Below are 22,821 nucleotides of genomic sequence, written 5' to 3'. Positions count from 1 at the left end.
TCAAGGTGCGACCAGGAAGTATATAAGGGCGCCTTGCCAACATGACAGCATCTTTTCGTCTTCAGGGACTGTTTTGCCTGTCTTCACGTGCTGAGAAGCAACGCCACTTCTGCAGGTGTGTTTTAAACGTGTACCAGGTAGCTTGCACTTTGGATACACACACACTTTGCATTTACTGTCTGGGAGAAGAGCATGCAAACTCGGCTGGACCTCTTCTCGAGGGGAGAGGTTTCAGCATCTGGGAACGGCGCCGTTCGAGCTGAGGCTGAGCGGCGTCTAAACATCAAAAGTAGGTGGTTCCCAGATGGATCTGGCTCGTCGAGGACGATCCAGATCGCGAGAGGACTTCGCTCTTCCACTCGAGCAGAGGATGGGTGAGTCAGTTAAAAATACTGAAGCTTTTCAACCATTCTGTCCCATGTATGGGGAGTTGTTGGAGGTCATGAAACGCACTGCAGGTAGACTGCAGCTGCCTTGGCGGCACGTGAGGAGAAAGGCTAAGCGTCCAAACAGTTCGGACGATCGGTTTCTCTCCGCTCATGACCTCCCAACTCCGGGGAGTCTTCCATTCCTTCCCGATCTCCATCAGCAGATCTCGAGGGGATGGAAGAAACCATACTCAGCCCCGTATCTGTCGACATCGGCGAGCTAAATCTCGCTGATGTCGAGGGACTGCCTGGCTGGGGGTGTGTCGGGGCCGCCCGTGGACGAGATGTTATGTTTATTTCGCCTCTGGGCGGCCGGCGACGCTGTGGCTCCCACCCTGCCAGTCTAATGCCTGAATGGCAGGGCGTACATGTCAGTGGGTCACGCTGCGGGGGCTTTGCACACCACAGCTGTGTTGCAGGCTTACCAGGCAGACCTGCTGAGGGACCTCGATCAGGGGGAGGGACCCCCTGAGGCGGTAGTCGAGTCGCGCTGGACCGCGGTTTTTGCTCTCCGGGCCACCGTACAGATAGCGCCGATGGCGGCGACGGTGGCCACGGAGAGACATCTGTGGTTTAACCGTTTGGACATCGGGGAGAAAGAAGTCCTTTCTCCTGGATGCCCCGGTTTTGCAATCCGGACTTTTTCGACACCTCCGTAGAGGCGGTGGTGGGAAGGTTCGGAGAGGCAAAGGCGCGCTCGGCAGCATTTAGAACATGCATCCCGCTGAGGTCCGGGACCGCGCCCAGGCAGTCGGGTGTCCCCGGCCCGTCCCAGTCTGAGGACTGGAGACAGGAACAGCAAGCCAGCATCGCCTCTCGAGCGCCCCCGCCGCGGAGGACTGGTGCGCAGGGGAGGCGGGACACCCGCAACAGGAGGAGGAAGGAAGCCGGGGCTGGTAACCGGAACCAGCGCAGGCAGCGGACTCCGCCCTCGAGGACGCGGAGATGAACGCTGCCTTTTTCCCTTCCTCTGGCTTTTCCCCGGGCGCTTTACATCAGGCCGGTGGGCCTATGATGAGCAGAAGATGTAAGATTCTGCCGGCCCGCCTGGTTTGTTTGTTAAAAGCGCCCCCCTCAGGATGGCGGGCGGATACTAGCTCGATGGCTGAGTTGAAGCACCGCGAGGAGCGATTGGTGAGTCCCCCTCTATGAGGGCGAAACATTTGCAAAACTATGTTTTTCAGGACTTTTGTACCGTCGCTCCCTTGAGGGATTGCTTGGGGAAATTTTGGATCATCGAGGGATTTCGCAGGGCCTGCAGCTCCCCGTGAGTAAGCTAAGAACGATCTTCTTTGCAACATTATGTGGTTGTGTGTGAATGCCTCACTTTTGCTAGTAGAGTCTTGCTGCCTCTCCGTGTTATGTTTTCCCCATTATGTGGGTAACTGATTCGCGCTCTTGCCCGAGGGCTTGTAGTGTAGAGGGTGAGCTGTGTTTTCCTAGCGTAAAAGGGGGAAGTAGCTGAAGACCGGCTACACGCTAATGCACGAGCTGTAGTAAGATCTGCGCCCAGCTCTGCGGGGCTTTGGGAAAAGGGGTTTCGGGGCCTCAGTGTGTAATATTAGAGGTAATAATATTTCTTTCCCGAGCCCTGAGTAGATCTAGTGCGATCTTAGGTCGCACCACTTGGCCTAGGCTTTGTCAAGGATGGGGGCGTTCCCTTTTAATGAAGGTTGTTCGCCCCTGGCCTGTCTTTTGATATAAGAACATGGCGTGGTTTATGCATCCTTGTTTCAGCCTCCTCTTGTTACAGAGTCGTCCGGCCAAGGCCCGCCCCCTTCTCTGCGTTCTGGGGTTACGAGTAACGCAGTCGGGGTGTTGCAGTAGACAGCGACTTTGCCAGTGGTCGTGGGGCGGAGTGAAGCGTCTTTCGCTGGTTTGCGATTAGACTTTATCTGCCGTTTCCATTTTTCAGAGCTTGGTGGCCGCCATCTTTTGGCGGCTCTCGGCCTCTTCCTGGAGGATGTTAGGCCGGTGGGTTCTATATTTTCTAAGAAAAGGTATTGTTTCACCCTTGCTCTATGTCTCTGCTCCACCTCCTTTAGGGCTCGGGTTGAACTGAACATCGGATAGACCTCTGTTGAGGTTCTGGTCGGATGCTCCCCTGAGGCCCGAGCATTGCCAATGGCTGACGCCCTCGCACTTATGGATGGCCGCTGCATGGAAAGTAAGACAGCCGCCCCGAGGCAGGTGGCGTAAGTTGTACTCCCCTCGCTTTAGAGGGTCTTTGTTTAAGCACTTCCGCTGAGTACACTGCTGTTGGCAATGTGATTAGGTCCATGTTTGTAGGCGCTGCCCGAGAGACTGCGCCGTCCTGGGGGCCCTAGGACACGGCGAAGCAGTTGTCCCTTGCTGCCTCTGGGATGGAGCCAGCCCCAGGTGTGGGCGTAGGAGCCAGCTGGTTGTTAGTAGCCAGCTTGGGCAGTCTGGGCAGCTGGACTTCAGGACAGGTAGTAGGCGTCAACCGGCCTCCCTGCAAGGAAGTCTCGACGCCATGGCCCACGAGTGGGCCTTGGAGGATCTTCTCCACTGGTGTCAACGTCAGCAGTAACCTCGTCAACTAGTCTCCTTGGGGATGAGTTCCCAGGTGTGAACTGGATTTCCAGGCTTTGTCAGCAGCAGACAGCTGCCGCCAGCCCAGGCGCAGCAACCAGCCTTCTTTAAGGCCGCCCTGAGGGGTAGGCTCCCGGTTTGGGTTACCTTCGCTCAGGTGGTAGGCCCGATTGGCCTCCCTGAGGGCCTGCTGAGGTCAGCAGGCGCTGCCTGGTCTCCCCCGAGGGGGCACCACTGGCATTAAGTCCCTCGATGGCTGGTATAAGCTGCTAGTAGGCACTGGATGGCTAGCACGAGTGCTGGCCTCCCTGAGTGCAGCCGCTGAGGCGGTGACCATGAAGTGCTATGAGTAGCACATTCTGGCTATGGGCGGCACGCTCTGCTATCAGGTGGAGGCATTGCGCCTCCCTGAAATCGTTCCCCGGTCTCCAGGTTCGGTAACGGATCTCAGCATGGGATGCTATCAGGCAAGCTGCACGGGGCTTCCCTGTGGGATTCGCTTGGAGTAGTAGGCCTCACGTGGCCTCCTCTGAGGGCACGCTCCTGTCTCGTGGTCTCTGGATAGGTCCAGTCACTGAGTAGAGGGCTGTGATGGAGAAATGCCCAGCATTTTTTCAGGTGGTAGGCCCGCTAGGCCTCCCTGATGATGCAAGTCCCTATCTTCCCAGCTACCTCGAGAGCTAGCACGACTGCGATCAGGTTTCAGGCCCGTATGGCCTTCCTGAGGGCGAGCTCCGCTGTTGGACACGCGAGCAGTCGGCACGGGTTACCAGGTGGAGGCTCCTCTCGGCCTCCATGGGGAACGAGTTCCCCTAGCGGGAACGCACAACTGGCTTTACGCTGACAGCTAGTGGTCACCCGCTATCAGGCGCCGGTCTCTGGCCGTTCTCGAGACCTGGAGGCGGTGTTCTTACCCTAGCACGACGAGAGGTTGCTGCTGCTATGCGGCCCCCACGGGAGGGGACTTTCATAGTTTGCCTACTGCATGGCTACCTACCAGGCAGGCTTATGAGCTCCTCTCGAATGAGGGTCTGCTATGAGCTTACGGCCGCTTGGCGCTGGTTAAGGGTTGTAGGCCCCTCGGGGCCTCCCTGGCATAATCAGCCTGTAAGGCCTCTGGCCTCCTAAGCACGTTTTAAAGTAGGTGCTTGGTAGATCCGAGGATCGAGCGGCTAAACTCCCCTCGCTAGCAAGGGTTATATAGCACTTCGCTGAGAGCTGCTCTCCGGGATAACCCGTCTCTGAGATCCGGCTAGTGGATGTCACTGCCTTTCTTGCAGCACCCTAGCGGGATGCCTCTTCGGAGGCGAGTACCAGAGGCTCTGTACTGTACAGACAGGGTTGACCGTATTACGTGTCCCACATTAGACTGGGTCACCTGGTCAGGTCTCCCTGGTGGCATTCGGTGAGAACCTCCCGAAGAGTGACTGGCATAGGGTTCCCTCGTAGTTCCCTTGCCACGTTCCCTTAAAGGAACCCCTTCTAAGTCGAATGGGTGATTCCAGGCCTTCGAGCAGGGCCTGGGAAGGACCTCATGTGTGTGAAGGTTCCTTCTTGGGCGATAGATTGGGCTATGACCGTAGGGAGCGCTGTCACTGACAGCCTAATGTGACCAGAAGGGGAGTGGTTCAGGCATTTCATATGAATTTGCTTGTCTTGACAGTTGTCACTGCCAGTGGGCATGCACTCCCGTCGGCATGGCAGCGTGGGTATATCGTTCCCCGTAGCGTCGAAGCTGACGCAGCGCGAGTTCCCTTTCGAAAGGGAATGTCTCAGGTTACAAATGTAACCTTTGTTCCCTGAGAACAGGGAACGAGACGCTGCGTCGCTTTGCCATGCCGTAGGGCCTGCCTGCCGAAAACAGTCCCTTCAGACGATGAGATGCTGTCATGTTGGCAAGGCGCCCTTATATACTTCCTGGTCGCACCTTGATGACATCATAGGCTGTCGCCGGTCAATAGGATTGAAGTTTTTTCATTGTGATTTCAGGCACCAGTCACGCTGGAGGCGTTCCCCGTAGCGTCGAAGCTGACGCAGCGTCTCGTTCCCTGTTCTCAGGGAACAAAGGTTACATTTGTAACCTGAGACGTTTTCAATGTGAATATATAGTAAAACGTAATTTATTCCTGTTATCAAAGCTGAATTTTCAGCAGAATTGATACATTCTTAAATCTTGAGATGCAAAGATATTAAGTCTCGTTTTCAGAAAAAAATATTAAAATGAAGAGAACAAATATCTGCCAATGGAGTCGTAAAAATAAACTTAATTTAAAGGGAAAACAAGTATATTTTCCTCATATTCTCCATTGTTGCGGCTCCTCTCTTCCCAGTCTGTCAGTAATGCTCTGTTTAGTTCCTGTCTCTATGAAGCCCCTCCTTCTGAAATGCACACTGTGCTCTGATTGGTCGGCTAGAGCAGTGTGTTTTTATTGGTGTTTGGGAAATGTTCCGCCCCTTACCATAACCGGAAGTGTCAACACACGACTAACTAACTCAACCGGGCCCCATATCGTTATGCTGCCCATTAATTATTATAAGGAGGAATATTGTGACGTGTTGGTTCCTGGAAGAAACTCAAGATGGAGGCGTTTCAGGAGACACAGGAACAGCAACATCACACACTTAAGATAGATCAACAAGGTCTTTTTTACCTGGTTTCCGTCGGGTCCAGGCGGTCCTCTCTCACCCGCGTCGCCAACAACACCCTGTAAAAGTGCTCAGATCAGCTCAAACGCCTCTGTCAGTCACACACACACACTCGAGTCCTTAGGTAACGTCATATCACACACACATCGGAACAGTTGGTTTGGATGTGAATCTGATCTTGACTCTACTTTACTTCGAAAAGTACAGAATCTTTTAGTGTTGTACAGTACGCGCTCCGTCTCATGTTTGCTCGTGTGTTTCTGAGCCCCGGGGCTCTGAATGTCTTCCAACAAGCTTTCATCCTCACTCAAGAAGCCTTGGATTAATCATTCCTGCCTGAGACGGCACGGGCACGAGCCCAGCTGGCACAGGGATGTTCACAGAGGGCTTTCTCAGGCCCAACACTCACACATCAGCTGATATTAACTTTATCAAGCGCCTTGGAGTCATTCACATGAAGAACGCACGATTGTCTAAACAAATATATAGCATTATTTCAGTATTTATGGATCTTTCCATTGAGAACGATACATTATATATATCATGAAATATAAGATCTTTTAAAACATCTTCACAGATCTGACTTTTTAATGGCTGACACTGAAAACACTATATATAGACCTACTGGCTGAAATAATAATAATAATAATAATAATAAAAAAAAAAAATAATAAAAATAATAATAATAATAATAATAATAATAATAATAATTATACCTAATGTTAAATATATACAAATACAATCGTTATGAATAATTAATTTCAAATATTTTGTATTATTAAATATTTTTTTACATTTAATACATTTAATATTAATATTAATTAATATTCAATAATTTTTCATATTTAACATTTATTATCATTGTTACTATTGTTATATGATTTATTGATAGCAAATAAGATGTACATAATATTACTGAACCCAAATGTTAAATTAATTTGATTTAATAATTTAATAATATTTCATTATTATTATTATTATTATGATTATTATTATTATATCATTGAATAGAAGAAAATATGATGTACATAAAATTGCTGAACCTAATTGTTAAATTTTTCAAAATTAAATTAAATTATTTTTTATTTAACCATATTTTATTTAATTTCTATTATTAAATAATATTTAACATTTAACATGCATTATTTTTGTCACCATTTTTGTGTTGTTATATGATTAATTGATAGCAAATAAGATGTACATAATAATTCTGAACCCAAATGTTAAATATTTAAAAATGTATTTGATGTAATTTAACAATGTAATAATATTTCATTATTATTATTATTATTATTGATGTTGCTATTATATCATTTAATGGAAGAAAATATGATGTTCATCAAATTGTTGAAGCTAAATATTAAACTTTTCGATATTAAATCACTAAGAATAATTAAGAATACTTTATTTTATTTAATTTCTATTATCAAATAATATTTAACATGTATTATTTTTGTTACCATTGTTGATATATGATTTATTGATAGCATATTGGATGTACATACAATTTCTTGATCAAAATGTTACATATTTACATATTAAACATTAAGAATAATTTATGAATAATTTTTTATTATTACCTTTATTATTATTATTATAGGATTTAATGGAAGAAAATAAGATGTACATACAATTTCTGAACCTTAATGTTAAATATAAAAAAAATTATTTCACATAATATTTACCTAAAAGTCACAAAAAATTGAAAACAGAAAATGAGCTGTATTCATGTCGAGCGATACACGTGAAATGTCCTAGTTCGTGGCTATTGTCCAATGCCAGCAGACTCGGTGGCGTTTCTATGGTCTGTTCTTCAGCGTTTACCACAAACACATCCGTCAGAATTACCCTCGCAATCCCTTCAAGAACTAAAGCCGTGTTTCTGCACCAATGCACAAGTTTCCTTCTTCCATCTGCATAATGCCATCGGCTTCACAGCTGGACGGCAGATGACAAGAACAGAGTCTTGCTTTTCTTTACTCGCAAGTAATCTGCATTAAATAGGCATCACTCATTTGCATAACTAATGTTTATAAGGGAAGGGAGAGTTTACCTGTCTTCCTTTGGGACCCTTGATTCCCACCGGACCCGGAATTCCCTGGAACACATCGAGATGATCGCAGTCACAAACAAATCTGATCTGACACACATCACTCATTCTGAGCCGGGGGGCGTCATCAATCTGAACGCTGTTGTCTTGTGTGTTTTCAGGATCACGTCATTCATTTGGGAATTTGAGTCTGTGCGGATCCCAGAGCGACAGCAGATTTGACAACACTCGGCCCTACACTCTCAAAAACAAAAAAATAAGAGTACAAAATTGTACCTTCTAAGGTGCAAGTGGCCGTCACTGGGGTGGTTCCCTTAAGAGTTCAATTTTGTACCTCTAAGTCAGGGGTAGGCAAGTTCGGTCCAAAAGAGAGCTGATGTCCTGCAGAGTTTATCTCCAACCCTACTAAGCCACCACAGTATAAAACTCATGGCTCCCAGCATGCATTGCAGCATTAAGTATGTCACCATTGGTGAGATTCATTGTGTTTTGTTAACACTCTATCAAAAACCACAAACTCACATAAAAGCCCAGAGTCAAACTGGCCAACTAAAGGAAACACTGATCCCCATAATGGTGACCGAACATGTTCAATAAAGTATCTAAACCTCTGTTAATTCTCAATAAGAGCTTCTATAGATGTCTTTCAGGGTCAAACTCTGCAGGACAGTGGCTCTCTAGGACAGAACTTCTGCTCTAAAGTAGAGGAAAACAATAGGATAACTGTACCCTACGGACCAATTGTGTACCTTTAAAGGTACAGTTATACGTTTTGTTCCCCAAGAAACCTCCACTGTACCTTTTTTTCTGAGAGTGTAAACAGCCCATGTGTGTTTGTCAGTGTAACATGTCCGGACGAAACATTAGCAGCATTACGCTGATATTAAGAAATACTGTGAGATATAAACATCCTCTGCGACCTGAGATCGTTTGACTCATCCAGCAGAACACAAAATGAGTGCTATTGGGCCGACACATACAAATGAATCAGTACAAATGATTTCAGATTGTTTAAAACATACTTTTGAGTTGGAAGTTGATTAGTCGCATTTCATTTGCATGATTGTAAAATGATGATTGTGCGTTTAAACTCACTCTCTCTCCCTCCAGCCCTGGTGCTCCTGCAACTCCAGGAGGTCCGATGAAGCCCTGATACAGAAAAACACATGTTTACATTCTTCAAACTCCTCTTACATCTTTTATCAGATAGTCCCCAAATCATGGTCAGATAATCTGGTCAAAACTAGTTAAAAGCACTCTGATGTGCCATTTACCTAGCCTGACAAGCCAGACCCACATCAAGATGTTCGGTCTGGGAACACCCCATTGGCAGGGCTCAATCTGAGGGGCGGGATAAACGCTTGTCTTTTTGTAGCGCTACAACCAACCAGAGCAACGGAGAAGGTGAAGCGGAGCTAGTTGAGAGATTAAACTTTCGCCGTATCCGGTTGGCAAAACTCAGAACACATCTCCCTTTCTTAGAAATGACTTTGTTCTTTTCTCAAAGAGAAGCTGAACTCCAAGTGTTCCAGAGTCACGGCCAAAGCCGATTGGAAAGACCGATGTTCGCCAGCTTCTGTGTTTACAAGTAGCACTCGAAACCACCGTCATTATGTTAATCCCGCCCACCGACTCTATACACAATGTGATTGGCCTGACCAGAGTTTGGTTTTTCCAGCTCACAAGCAAACGGAGAGTTGCTAGACATCTCCTGCTAGCATTTACCGTATGTATTTACCAATAAATTTGATGACAAGGAACGGGACGAAAGGCCGTATCTTTGAAACACTTTGGCCGATTGGAACGAAATTTGGTGCAAGTCATCGCCTCAGTTACCTGATGTTACTGGAGAAGTTTTGGGACAGCGCCACCAACTGGACAAGAAATGTCGAATTTTTAAATAAGCCATGAGTCTAAAATCTCCACCTTTGCTAAAAGCAAACACATCTACTTACACATTTTGTTTTGTTAAGTTATTTGGCCACTTTGATTTCAAAATGACAGACCTGATTCGCCCTGAACTACAAGATACAGCTTCATTTATCATCCTCACTTTATATGTCACCTTATAAAAGTGTACATTGCTGTACAACTAACACATAAGTATAGGGTGCGTCTAGATTTCTAGGCTAGCATTTAGCGTATGTATTTATCAATAAATTTGATGGCAAGGAACGGGACGAAAGGCCGTATCTTTAAAACACTTTGACCGATTGGAACGAAATTTGGTGCAAGTCATCGCCTCAATGACCTGATGTTACTGGAGAAGTTTTGGGACAGCGCCACCTACTGGACAAGAAATTTTGAATTTTTAAATAAGCCATGAGCCTAAAATCTCCACCTTTGCTAAAAGCAAACACATCTACTTACACATTTTGTTTTGTTAAGTTATTTGGCCACTTTGATTTCAAAATGACAGACCTGATTCGCCCTGAACTACAAGATACAGCTTCATCTATCATCCGCACTTTATATGTCACCTTATAAAAGTGTATATTGCTGTACAACTAACGTACACATAAATCAGCTTACACACACTTATAAAACAGAGCGGTATGATCATGTCAGAGTCAGGTGTGATATCATCTCTTCCACATGCACTGGGCACAAATCATTCATAGTGGCGAGTGAGCATTTGGCTGGTGTTTTTGTTTGCTGTAAGTGGACGAAACGCTTTATGTACCGTTCTTCTGTCTTGTTAAGTGAGATCACATGTACTATCAGTCAAAGATGAAAGAAACGGCCCTCCTCCTGTCTCTGCACATTCCTGTGCCGCGGCACACTGCCAGATGTTGAAAGTGATTGTGCTTCTGAAACATGCAAGATCTCAGTCTCGTGTTGACTTTATACAGCTCACTGATTCTCCAGGATTGCAGAAACAAGGCTCGTGATCATCGAACTGTTTGAGATTTAAATTTCCATTTCAATTTTTCGTCACTTAATCACTGGGTCAACAGCAACATCAGATTAAAACTGTAAAATCTAGAACTACAGGATGTTTTGTTTTATACTGATTTTCAGCTCCATCTATTGATGAAAATCTAAATGTATATATTTTGCACATGCATCAATTGCAGCAGCCAATTTTATTTACTTATTTTGTATATATTTATTTTTATTGTGTTGCTGCTACTAACAGGAAGTACTTAAATGTATGGCAATTACCTAAAAATCCTGAAACAATAAAAAAAAAATCTATAAATCTCACCATTTGTGTATCGTTTTTTAAGCTCACACCAGGTGAAAAGTTAGATTTTTGTACAGCAACAAAAATTATTTCAAATATTTATTATGAATATTGAAAAATCGGGCATTGAAGATGTTTAAAATTGATTTTCAGCTCCATCTTTATTGACAAAAAAAGGATTGAGTTTCTGCTATTAACTTAATTGTGGGAAATGATCTAAAAATCATGAAAAAACCAATAAAACTCACCAGACGTGTTGCCTAAATAAACTCACAGCTTGCGAAAAGTATGATTTTTGTACTTTGATTTAGCCAGATTTGATGAATGTTTAGCAAGGACTTTGTGAAACATTAAAAAAGAGGGGTATTTAATATCTAATTGTCATTTTTAAGAACGAATGGGCAGATTAAGTTGTGGGTTTTATCCCATGTGCCAAGAATCAGTGCAGTAACAACAGAATGATTTCTCTGATTCTCTATTCATCCCTCTCTCTTTTATCTGTTCAGTGGGATGATGTAAGAGTTCAGGCACTGTTTGAACAGGAAACCATGAGACAACAGCTGTACGTACATTGACACCTTTAGGTCCTGGATCTCCCTCTGGTCCTCCCAAACCCTGAGAGACAAGAGACGTCAACGTTACACACACATACACACATTATAAAACACTAATATGTCAACAAAATGAACACTGGCTTTATCCAATGCTCATAGTGCTGTTCTGGAAACGTATGCAAACTAGTACATAATGTCTCATTTTCATATTTAAACACAATATTTAAGAAAACAAAACAATTGTTTTGTGTAATGTGATCAATCAACTGGAGTGGTGATGAGGTGATATCCATTTTTTACGCTATTCAGCTTGCCTTAAAACGTTTTAAAATGTTTCATACCACAGAATATACATTCTATACAGATATTAATTTTAATAAAGCATCAAAGTTAATATTTCAAAATAGGATTCGATTTAATTGCAAGGAACGGAGTGCAAGGCTGTATCTTTGAAACACTGTGGCATATTGGAACCAAATTTGGTGTAAGTCATCACCACCATGCCCTGAAGGTACTGGAGCAGTTCAGGGACAGCGCCACCAACTGGACAAGACATTTCCAAAATTTGAAGTAAGCCATTAGCCTAAAATTTCCACCGTTGCTATGAGCAAATCTAATTAAATATTTTAAATTTAGGATGCGATTCCATGGCAAGGAACAGAACGGAAGGCCGTATCTTTAAAACGCTTTGGCATATTGGAACGAAATTTGGTGCATGTCATCGCCACCATGCCCTGATGGTACTGGAGCAGTTTAGGGACAGCGCCACCTACTGGACAAGAAATTTTGAATTTTTAAATAAGCCGTGAGCCTAAAATCTCCAACTTTGCTATAAGCAAACACATCTACTTACAAGAATCTAATTTAATATTTCAAATGTACCATCAAGACAAATCCTAGTCCTTTTGTTTTAGTAGATATTGATATTGAACTGTCAAGAATTAGGAAACTTTGCACACAAAAAAAAAACATTTTCAAGATGCTAACTGGATGTCACTCTTTGAATTATTTATGCAATGTAGTGAGATCAAAAACATAAATGTAGAAATGTTTATCATTGTGTTTCACATTCTACTTTTATAAATACTTGGCAATGCACAGTACATTCTGAACATCATATATTAATTTTAAGCAACACAGCATAAGATGTTTTTGTGTGTGTTTTTTTAGTGGATATCGGTCACTGCACCTGCCTGCCAGGGTAACCTGCTGCCCCAGATATGCCTGGCAATCCTGGCAAACCCTGAGGAGAAAGGAAAGAAAAACGTGAATGAGAGATGAGAATGGCTGCCAGCGGACGAATAGAGCCGCTATTGTTCCCCGTGGCATCTCTCTCTCAAAGCATCCACGGGCTGGACCGGCTCTCCGCGGCCTGACCCTGGCTGAAGTCCAGACGGCGGCTCCTCTCCGCTGCGCGACTCCAGCGCGGATCATCTTTGCATCAGGTGACTGCATATAAAGACTGCGCTTTGTGACTGAATGAAAGTTTCCATGTATTGAGTTCCAAACCTTCCGGACTCAGTTATTGAGGAGGTACAAAGGTACAACTCATAGATCTGTTTAATGCCATGTCAAACACGTAGGGAGGGATGGAGAGAGAATTAAACCTGATTGTACGGCAAAATATGTGCGGCAGGAGAGCTGCTCTACGAAAAGAGAGGTCAAATACAACGCTACAATCTAGCATCCAACTTCAGGATGTTTGAAACAATGTCAGAAGAAAATCCGAAAGGTATTGACAAAAATACACATTTCACACATGCATTAAATGCAGCAGCTAAGGAACGCCAGTTGAAATAATCTGAAAAATGTGTCTGTTTTGTCCCATGTCTCAAGAATAAACCTATTTTTAGTATGGCACAATAGCATGATTAATAATAACAACAGTTGTACTTGACTTGGCTAAATATAGCGTGTGTTCTGACAATGATTGAAATGTCTTAGTGAAGACCTCACAAACAGACCTGTTCTCCGGGCAGACCTGCTGGTCCTGGATAGCCTTTGGGACCCTGCAGGTGAAAAAAGGAAAGGGAATTATGACTCGGCTCTTTTACAGAACACCGGTGAGAACACAAAGCAAAGATTTTTTTTCCCATATCCCTACAATCGTAAGAACAAGGAGAGAGTCGCTCTCGAAGTGTTATCTTTTCCGCATTTCTGGGATTGTGTTGCCTAAAGTCCCAGTGGCCTCAGATAAGACTAATAGCCCTTAAGAATTTCCCCAGAACTGTCAAAACCCTTTAAAGCTTTCCCCGTCTGACAGCTCAAGCTCCAGCCCATGAAAGAAAGACAAGTCACGACAGTGAGACGGGGAGGGGAGGTCAGAACTCCTCACCGCCAAGCATTTCCAGCCTCCTGCTCTCGTGTGCTGAAACCGATCTGTGCCAATTGTACAGAAGCACAACAATGCAATCATAAAAACACATCCTAGAATCTAATACTTTGATATGCCTGATTTGATAGAGGAACTGGCGGCCGTTTGCCAGCAGGTGGCGCCGTGTGTCGGACCGAGCGGAGCGGTTCAAGTGTGTGCACAATCCTCTACATTTGGGAAATTCCAGGCCTTCTGCATTGCACCTGAGAAGACAATGATGCATCAGAGGTCACGTGATTTACGCCAGACCTGGTCTGGGCCTGTAGGACTATTTCTGCTCAGGCTCTTTAAACATTTTACTGCAAAAACAGAGTGCTCGAGATACTAATGACCTATAAAAGCAGCATTTAAACGGATCGCTTAAGTTCACCACGCTCAAGATCAAAGACTGACGGCATTCTGTGGGAGGCGAGGTGGAAAACTCCTGAAAGCCAAGACGTTATTTTATTACTTTATTAGGACTTTTAACTCTTTAACTCATTGACGGAATTTTCCGCCATTTTACGACACAACGATTCCCAGCCATTGACGGATTTTTTCGGCAATCCATGTTTTCACTGTTATAGCACTATTGAAGGGGAAATGACTGTGAGGCTTTGGGGGTGTTGATGTACTCGATCAACTTATCGCTCTGAATCTGATCCGGATGTGCTGGCGGGGAAAGAGTTAACAAGCACATCATGTTCTACATTGTTTCCCCATACATTTTTGTACCTCTAAGTCAGGGGTAGGCAAGTTCGGTCCTAGAGAGCTGCCTTCCTGCAGAGTTTATCTCCAACCCTACTAAGCCACCACAGCATAAAACTTATGGCTCCCAGCATGCATTGTAGCATTTAGTATGTCCCCATTGATTGTTGATATCTGTGTGCGTCTAAACTTCTTCCCCCTAGAATGTATTTAAAAATCAGAATTCAGAATGTCAGAAGTATTGTTGGGGAATATTATTTATTAATAGTTTTAGTCAGTGATAAGATTAGTCAAAACATTTTCTTCATGACCATTTTTGTTTATGGCTTCTTTTGATTTGAACAGACTATGTGTTGTGTTAACACTGTAACAAAAACCACAAACTCACATAAAAGCCAAGAGTCAAACTGCCCAACGAAAGGAAACACTGATCTCCATCATGGTGATCCATAATGATGTTCAATAAAGCATCTAAACCTCTGTTCATTCTCAATAAGAGCTTCTATAGATGTCTTTCAGGGTCAAACTCTGCATGACAGCGGCTCTCTAGGACCGAACTTGCCGACCCCTGCTCTAAAGTAGAGGAAAACAATGGGATAATTGTACCCTATGGACCAATTGTGTACCTAAAACGTTTTGTTCCCCAAGGACTTTGATAATGTCACATTACAGAAGTAAAACCTGTTCACCTTTGCAGGTAAACAAATGTTTGTGCAAGAATTGACCCATTCATTTTTAGGGCTGGTAGCCCATCATGCAGCTGGGACCACAAAGCAAGAAACATTTATGGTGAAAACTGGACGAACCAAATTTCAGACCCAAGCACCGAATGAACCAAAGACAGTCTCAAAAACACAGTTTGAAATTGCTGGTGTTTCTGACGTCACAAACTTCCTTCTAACCAATCACGTCACGAGGGGGGCGGAGCTTTAGCATATCATTATCTATTATCTGAAGCAGAGGAGGGAGTCTCAAGAGAAGCAGTATCCCCGTATATTTGACTATTGATATGAAAAACTGTGTCCATTTAGCAATACGTATAACGGCTGAATTATGTATTTGATGTATATCACAATGTTATGATTAACTATTTCGTTCTATTCATCCATCCATCCATCTTCTTCCGCTTTATCCAGGGCCGGGTCGCGGGGGCAGCAGTCTAAGCAGAGATGCCCAGACTTCCCTCTCCCTAGACACTTCCTCTAGCTCTTCCGGGGGTACACCGAGGCGTTCCCAGGCCAGCCGGAAGACATAGTCCCTCCAGCGTGTCCTAGGTCTTCCCCGGGGCCTCCTCCCGGTTGGACATGCCCGAAACACCTTCCCGGGAAGGCGTTCAGGAGCCCCAAAGCTCATGACCATAGGTGAGAGTAGGAACGTAGATTGACCGGTAAATCGAGAGCTTCGCCTTACGGCTTAGCTCTTTCTTCACCACAACAGACCGGTACATCGACCGCATTACTGCAGAAGCTGCACCGATGCTGATTTTTAGAAGGCAGACTGAGATGGCGAAAGGGAACATGGTTTGTGTAACATTAGCAACACATCATTAGCTGTTTGATAACGTAGTCAAGCAGAAGGCTCATCATATTAATAACCGTTAGGTGTCCGACGTTGTAGAGAGTGATACCATTTCCATTTACCACTTGAAGTCGAGCGAGTGGATCTCTGAGCTGTGTGAGTGAGTGGAGGCGGGGCTCATTTACATTCATGCTATTTCATGAAAGAAAATAACATTTAAATATGTAATTTTGGTGATCAAAGATGAGTTTTAAGGGATGCAATGATTGACCACAGGGGGACTTTAATAGCAGGGTTATTAGGCTGCTGTCACTTTAAGAACGAAGGCACGGATCTAATATAATGTTACACATCAGATGTTTACTCCAAATGTTTACGTTCACTTAAGACAAAACCGGCTGTGTTTGCGTGAATACTCGCCAAAACAGATATTTGAAAATAAAACTGGGTGTGTCTGAGGGTTCAAGTGCAATAAACGTGAAAAACTAAAGCGGAGATATTTTCGTCTTATTGCGCTTAATTGTTTTTAACATCAAATCAATATATAATAAGAGTAGCCTACCTCATTCACAATAAATCAGTACATTAATATGTGTGAAAATGGCGCTTTTACGTATCAATGAATAGTTCACATGCTTTGTAAAAATGGTCCACTGTCAATGGTTCTGGTTTTATCGCTGATGAATCAGTCCAGGATCTACTAACCCAACCGTACAGATCTGTTTTTATCACTTCCCCGGCTGAAACGCCTGACCTTTCAAGGCCAGCCAAATGCACCCCCCCCCCCCCACTCAATGGAAAAAGGCTCTGTCCAAAAGGGCTCCATTTCCAAGAAAACAGCTCTTGGAGAACGCTCATTTTCTAAGAGTTGATCCACACAGTCTTAACAGTGCTCTTGGGATTGCAAGTGAAAATCCAATTACACTGGGCCACTGTTAGCAGAAGACTGACCTAAAATGAGCTCCGGCCAACAATCCCTGAGTCATGACTGAAAGGGCTTTACAGGGAGAGTTTACAACCTTTGGTTCTCTTCACCTCATAAACCAAGACAAGAGCTACCTCACGATAACATAAACCCGCCTGCGCAAGTCACACACCTTAAAGAAGACAAAGCTGAGTTAGGTGAGCTTAAACTTGCACCAGTTTTGCCTTTGAAGATGCAACATGGGACCTGCGAGTCACCCTGCAGAGTGCCTTTCCTTTAAAAGACGACCCTTGACCTTCGGGGGTTCTCAGGTTCTAAAGGGGCTCCCAAGTGACGGCGGGTCCTCGAGCAAAGCTACATCTCTGGAAGTGTGAACAGACCTCCGCTCGCCCCAAAACACCACACAGGGTCTTTATTCTGGTCCGTAACCCAATCCAGCCGCCATGGTGGCGGTAACAGATACTGTATGAACGGCGTGAAGGATGAAACACTGCGTCTCAGCGCTGCAAATGGCATAGGGTAAGGAGAACTTACCTTCAGACCTGGTTCACCTCTAGGACCCAGTGGACCTGGCCGTCCTCTTTCACCCTGAAATAATAAGAGAGAAGATGCTCAGAGTTGTCCTCCATCACCTCACATTCATGCACAGCTGATTTAGTCAACATTCACATTTCAAAAGCTTTTCTTTCATGGAACCCAAAGAAAACTGCTTTAGTCGTCTAGTTATAGTCAAGCTAATCCCCATTATTTTGCTCTAAATTATAACCAATTCTAATAAATAACTCCAGCTTATTGTTTGTCTGTGTTTTCAGATCATCAGCGCTTCTTCAGTTCTTCCCGCATTGTGGCCAGATTGCCTATCTGCGGACAGAAAAGCTCTGATTGGGGGATTTAGACTCTTTGAAAGCTTGTTAAAAACAGTCTGTAATGTTTTCTCTCCTCTTTTACTCGAGAAAAACAGAGTGATTTTGGTCACGTTTTTATTTTTCGTCAATGATATTGTATGTTGATATAGTCACAGTTATCGTTTAATGACGGTGTTGTCATGCCATTGTGTCGTCTTATGCTGCGTTCACACTGAATGGGAATAGAGCGCCTGGAGCGAGTGATTTCCATGTTAAGTCAATGTAAAAGGCTGTTGACTGTTGACGCTCGTCTGGAGGTCCTGCGGCGCGAGGGACACGTTTAGCGCGGTGCGAACTGGACGCGATTTCGCCTCATTCGCTCGTCCAGTTCTTGCGCGAGTTGTGCTTTTTGTGCATTCACGCATTTTAAGTGAATTCGCGTCTGACGCCCGAGTTGAAAAATCTATACTTTGACGTCAATTCAAGCTACGTTAACCAATCAGGAGCCTGCTCGCTGCTGTCACGTGGTGATAAACTGATGGCAAGTCAATAGCGGATGAGAAACCCTGCGTAATTTAAAAATGCTACTGTTATTGTGTCACGAAATGTAGTTGTAAAAGACTTTTTCAGGTGAGAATGTACTTGTTTAAAGCTCAAACATGTGGTTTGTTTATAAAGAGAGCTCCTCTCTGAACATGTGATCTTACGTTTTTGGATTTGTGAGATCCAGTCGATCAGCGGCGCTCAGCGCTCATTAACCCCGGCGAGAGCAGCCTTTTCTCGGGCAGACACCAAAAGCGGATAGAGCGTCAAAATCACGTCTACCGCGTCTAGTTGGACGCTTGAACATTTTGAATCCGTTGGCACCACAGTGAATTGGACGCGCGTATAAATCGAGCGTTTGAAGCGAAATAGACGCGCGTTCAAGGCGCTCCAGGAGAAATATGTCATAAAACACCACTCTGCCTCTTTTCATTTTCATAAAAAATATATATTAAACATTAATAGCCACACACATGTGGTCCAGGCAATGCCTACATTATCTTCACTGCATGTATATTTAAATATCCTTAAAAAATAAAGTTATGAAACTTCTCTTTACCCTCAGTCAAAACGATTTGGCAGACAACAAATGATGATTCATGAGAGCAAAGATGGGCTGTTTGATCAGCACAAGACGAATTATATCTGATGTTTAACCACCACAGAGACATCAGAGCCAGCGGCAGCCGGCAGAAGGACTGGCCAAGGAAAGGCTGCTCTCGCCGGGGTTAATGAGCGCTGAGAGCCGCTGATCCACTGGAGCTCACACACACACACACACACACACACACCAGATCACATGTTCAACTCCACACACACACCAGATCACATGTTCATTTTCACACACACACACCAGATCACATGTTCAACTCCACACACACACCAGATCACATGTTCAACTCCACACACACACCAGATCACATGTTCAACTCCACACACACCAGATCACATGTTCAGCTCCACACACACCAGATCACATGATCAACTCCACACACACACCAGATCACATGTTCAACTCCACACACACCAGATCACATGTTCAGCTCCACACACACCAGATCACATGTTCAACTCCACACACACACCAGATCACATGTTCAACTCCACACACACCAGATCACATGTTCAGCTCCACACACACCAGATCACATGTTCAACTCCACACACACCAGATCACATGTTCAGCTCCACACACACCAGATCACATGATCAACTCCACACACACCAGATCACATGTTCAACTCCACACACACACCAGATCACATGTTCAGAGAGGAGCTCTCTTTATAAACCACAGATTTGAGCTTTAAACAACTACATTCTCACCTGAAAAGTCTTAAAACTAAATTGTGACAATAACAGTAGTATTTTTAAATGATGTGGGTTTCTCGTCACGTCACTTCATCATGTGACAGCAGCGAGCAGGCTCTTGATTGGTTTTAAAAATTTAATTTTTCATCATAGATTTCGTTAACGAAATTAACACTATTTGAAATGATGCTAATTTTAATTTTTTTGTTCTGAGCTCCATGGAAGAAGAAAGTACTATGGTTTTGGAAGGACGTGAGGTAAATAATGACTCCATTTTTATTTTGGGATGAACTAACTCTTTAAAGGCAACTAAAGAGTGATTGATGTATTTTAGGGTTTTGTACGCAGATATTTCGTAGCACTGTGAGAGAAAAGTTGTAGTAGTTTGTTTTTGTGTGGTATTTACCGGTTCACCCGCCGGCGCCTGACCCGGGGACAGTCCAGGATCTCCTTTGGCCCCCTGGGAACATAAACAAAGTGTTCATTCAGATTGATGTCATATATATATATATACATATATATCAGATAAGATCCCATTAGTTAACAATGAGCGGTACATATTTACAGTATTTATAAATCTTCATTAACAACTGTTAGTTCAGGTGAATGAAATCATATTAACCACTTCAGCTCTGCAGCTCTTACCTCAGCTTTTCAATCACGTTTGCATTAATGTTACATAGAAGATAATAAGGTCTGAATTTGACCCCCCCCCTTGAGAAAATCATATGAATAATATAAAATTTCATATTTATATCACACAAACTCACCAAAAATAGACAAGTCATATATCAAATGAAAGCTCTTACCCTCAAGAATATCACTGTGTGGTTTATTTCACCGATCCAATACTTTACAGTAACGTTATTATCAAAAGAATCACAAAGAGATGAGACCATTTTCACATGTGTGTGAGCAAGCATGGCCAAACCACACTGTGATATGTCATCGATGTCCAGATCAAAACATGCGATGCAGACAAATACTCTTATTATCCTTAGTTTTCATCGTGTTTGTTAGCCACAATTTTTGATTACGTCATCATGTATTGCATGATATGCATAAAGCGGAGTATATCAGCTCTCTATAGACATGTTGATCATGCTTCTAGACCAATCAGAGCCCGAGATCTCCCTTTACAAAGTTGAGGAGGCGGAGCCTTCTTTTTGTTCCCCAGCGGCTGCCGTCAATCAATGCAGATGAGCAGGAGTTATTAGATAGTTTGCACAGATCAATAACTTATTTTTTGAAGGAGTAGTTTTCCCCGTTTAATGACAACTAGTGGAATCAACAGAAACTTTTTTGAAGGGAAATAGACGAAACAAATAAGAAAAATATAGATTTTCAAATAACAAATTCATCAAAATATGACTTTTTATATGTGTTTATGATAAAATTGTGAATAAATACAATAGAATATATTCAATATTCCATGACTGTGTTAAAATAAAGAGTGTTTTCTGAAAAATGAGACCATGTTTATCAATTTACTCCAATGTATGTGGGTTGGGCGCTCTTTTAAATTCAGACATGCCTTATTTTAAATATGCTGCAGAGCTGAAGTGATACAACTTTAGATTTTAATGTGTTAGTAAATGCTGAAATTAACATGCGGATAAATACATGTTTGGTTAACTTTAGTGTTCCCATACATCCCATAAAACGAGCTGTCAGAAGCAAACTCATAAATCATGTCTAAAGTTCAAGAACATGCAAATCATGTTCTCCTGTGCTGACAGATTAAGGCGAGTGTTAACAGCGGATTTGGAGAGATTTAAGCTCCTTTCTCCGTGTTTTAAAAAACACACTAAACCTCAGATTAAACTGGTATAGTCAGTAAGACCATCGGAAATGGACACACTCATCCTTTAATTCATCCATGGATAAATAAATAAATCAATCATTTCATCCATCCACATTCATTCAGTCTGATTTGGTACACTATTGTGCTTTGTACTACTTTTTTTATTCTTAGTGTAATTCCTGTTCGAACCTGCCCTCTCTAAGCGGGACTCGAACCCGGGTCGGCTGGCATGAGAGTTGGGCGCTCTAACAAGGAGGCTAAAGGTTGCAACCCCTAGCGTCAGTCGCTAGAGCATCTCTTGAGATCAGAGGAGTGAGGTTAACTACTAGCTGACCTCCGTTACACTCACCCCCTAAACCTCAATCCCATCCGGGTCACAGCACCAATGCAACCCCTCCTGATCGAACCCGCCCGCTCCAAGTGGGACTCGAACCCGGGTCCGCCTGCATGAGAGTTGGACGCTCTAACAAGGAGGCTAAAGGCTGCAACCCCTAGTGTCAGTCGCTGGAGCATCTCTTGAGATCAGAGGAGTGAGGTTTACTCACACAGCAACTACTAAGCCCCGTTTCCACTGAAATTACCCGGAACAATTTGTACCAGGAACTTTTTTTACAGGAACTTTTTCCTCCCAGACCTGCTACTGTTTGCGTTTCCACTGCGGTCTAAAGTACGGTGAAGATTAGGCAAATTAGTCCGGTGATGTAGGACAGCGCGACTGCTCCTCCCAGTCAGAAACGGACAGTAATAATTTTTGCGCGACACTACAACAATAACAAGTTTAGGAGGAGATTCAAGCAGCGCTGCTTTTACTGGTTATGTATTGGTTTACTAAAGAGGTCATTAACAAAATGGCGGAAAAGAGACGAGCACTGAATACAAAAAGCGTATTTTGAAAGCTAGATTTAAAATAAGACAACGTATGTTATTATCAGCTATTATGGACATTGATCGTGAGATGGCCCAGACGAACGCGCGACATTGGACAGAAAGAGCAAACGAACCTCGCGAAAGACTTTTAAAAATGCCGGTTGAAATAAAATGCTGCGTGAGTTCAACCAATCAGCATGTTCAGCGCCCAAGTCCCACCCCCGAAAGTTCCCGAACTTTGAAAAAGTACTACCTCGGGAGCAGGGCCGTTCGGAGGGGGGAATATTTACCTGGAACTTCATTTAGACCCTGCGGTCGAAACACACTGAGTACCAGCCCAAAGTTCCTGGGGAAAGTTCCTGCGGTGGAAACGCGGCTCTAGCTGACCTCCGTTACACTCACCCCCCTAAACCTCACTCCCATCCGGGTCATGGCAGCACCAATGCAACCCCTCCTGTTTGAACCACCTTGCTCCAAGCGGGACTCGAACCCTGGTCTGCCTGCATGAGAGTCGGACGCTCTAACAAGG

General features: G+C 43.9%; 1 protein-coding gene across 1 annotated transcript in view; it reads right to left on the bottom strand.

Annotated features, from left to right (window-relative positions):
- Positions 1-22,821, bottom strand: part of col24a1 (collagen type XXIV alpha 1 chain) — a gene marked incomplete at its 5' end in the record, with an annotated part of 127,984 nt that overhangs the window by 72,484 nt on the left and 32,679 nt on the right. Inside the window, 8 exons of the mRNA XM_079803309.1 lie at positions 5,633-5,686; positions 7,681-7,725; positions 8,773-8,826; positions 11,435-11,479; positions 12,608-12,661; positions 13,383-13,427; positions 17,457-17,510; positions 20,028-20,081. Coding sequence (XP_079659435.1) covers positions 5,633-5,686; positions 7,681-7,725; positions 8,773-8,826; positions 11,435-11,479; positions 12,608-12,661; positions 13,383-13,427; positions 17,457-17,510; positions 20,028-20,081 — 405 coding nt within the window. The remainder of the gene's footprint in view (positions 1-5,632; positions 5,687-7,680; positions 7,726-8,772; positions 8,827-11,434; positions 11,480-12,607; positions 12,662-13,382; positions 13,428-17,456; positions 17,511-20,027; positions 20,082-22,821) is intronic.

Source organism: Gobio gobio (genome assembly GCF_949357685.1).
Source record: "Gobio gobio genome assembly, chromosome: 21".
Classification (NCBI taxonomy): Eukaryota; Metazoa; Chordata; class Actinopteri; order Cypriniformes; family Gobionidae; genus Gobio; species Gobio gobio.
This window is presented reverse-complemented; position numbering and strand designations above follow the sequence as displayed.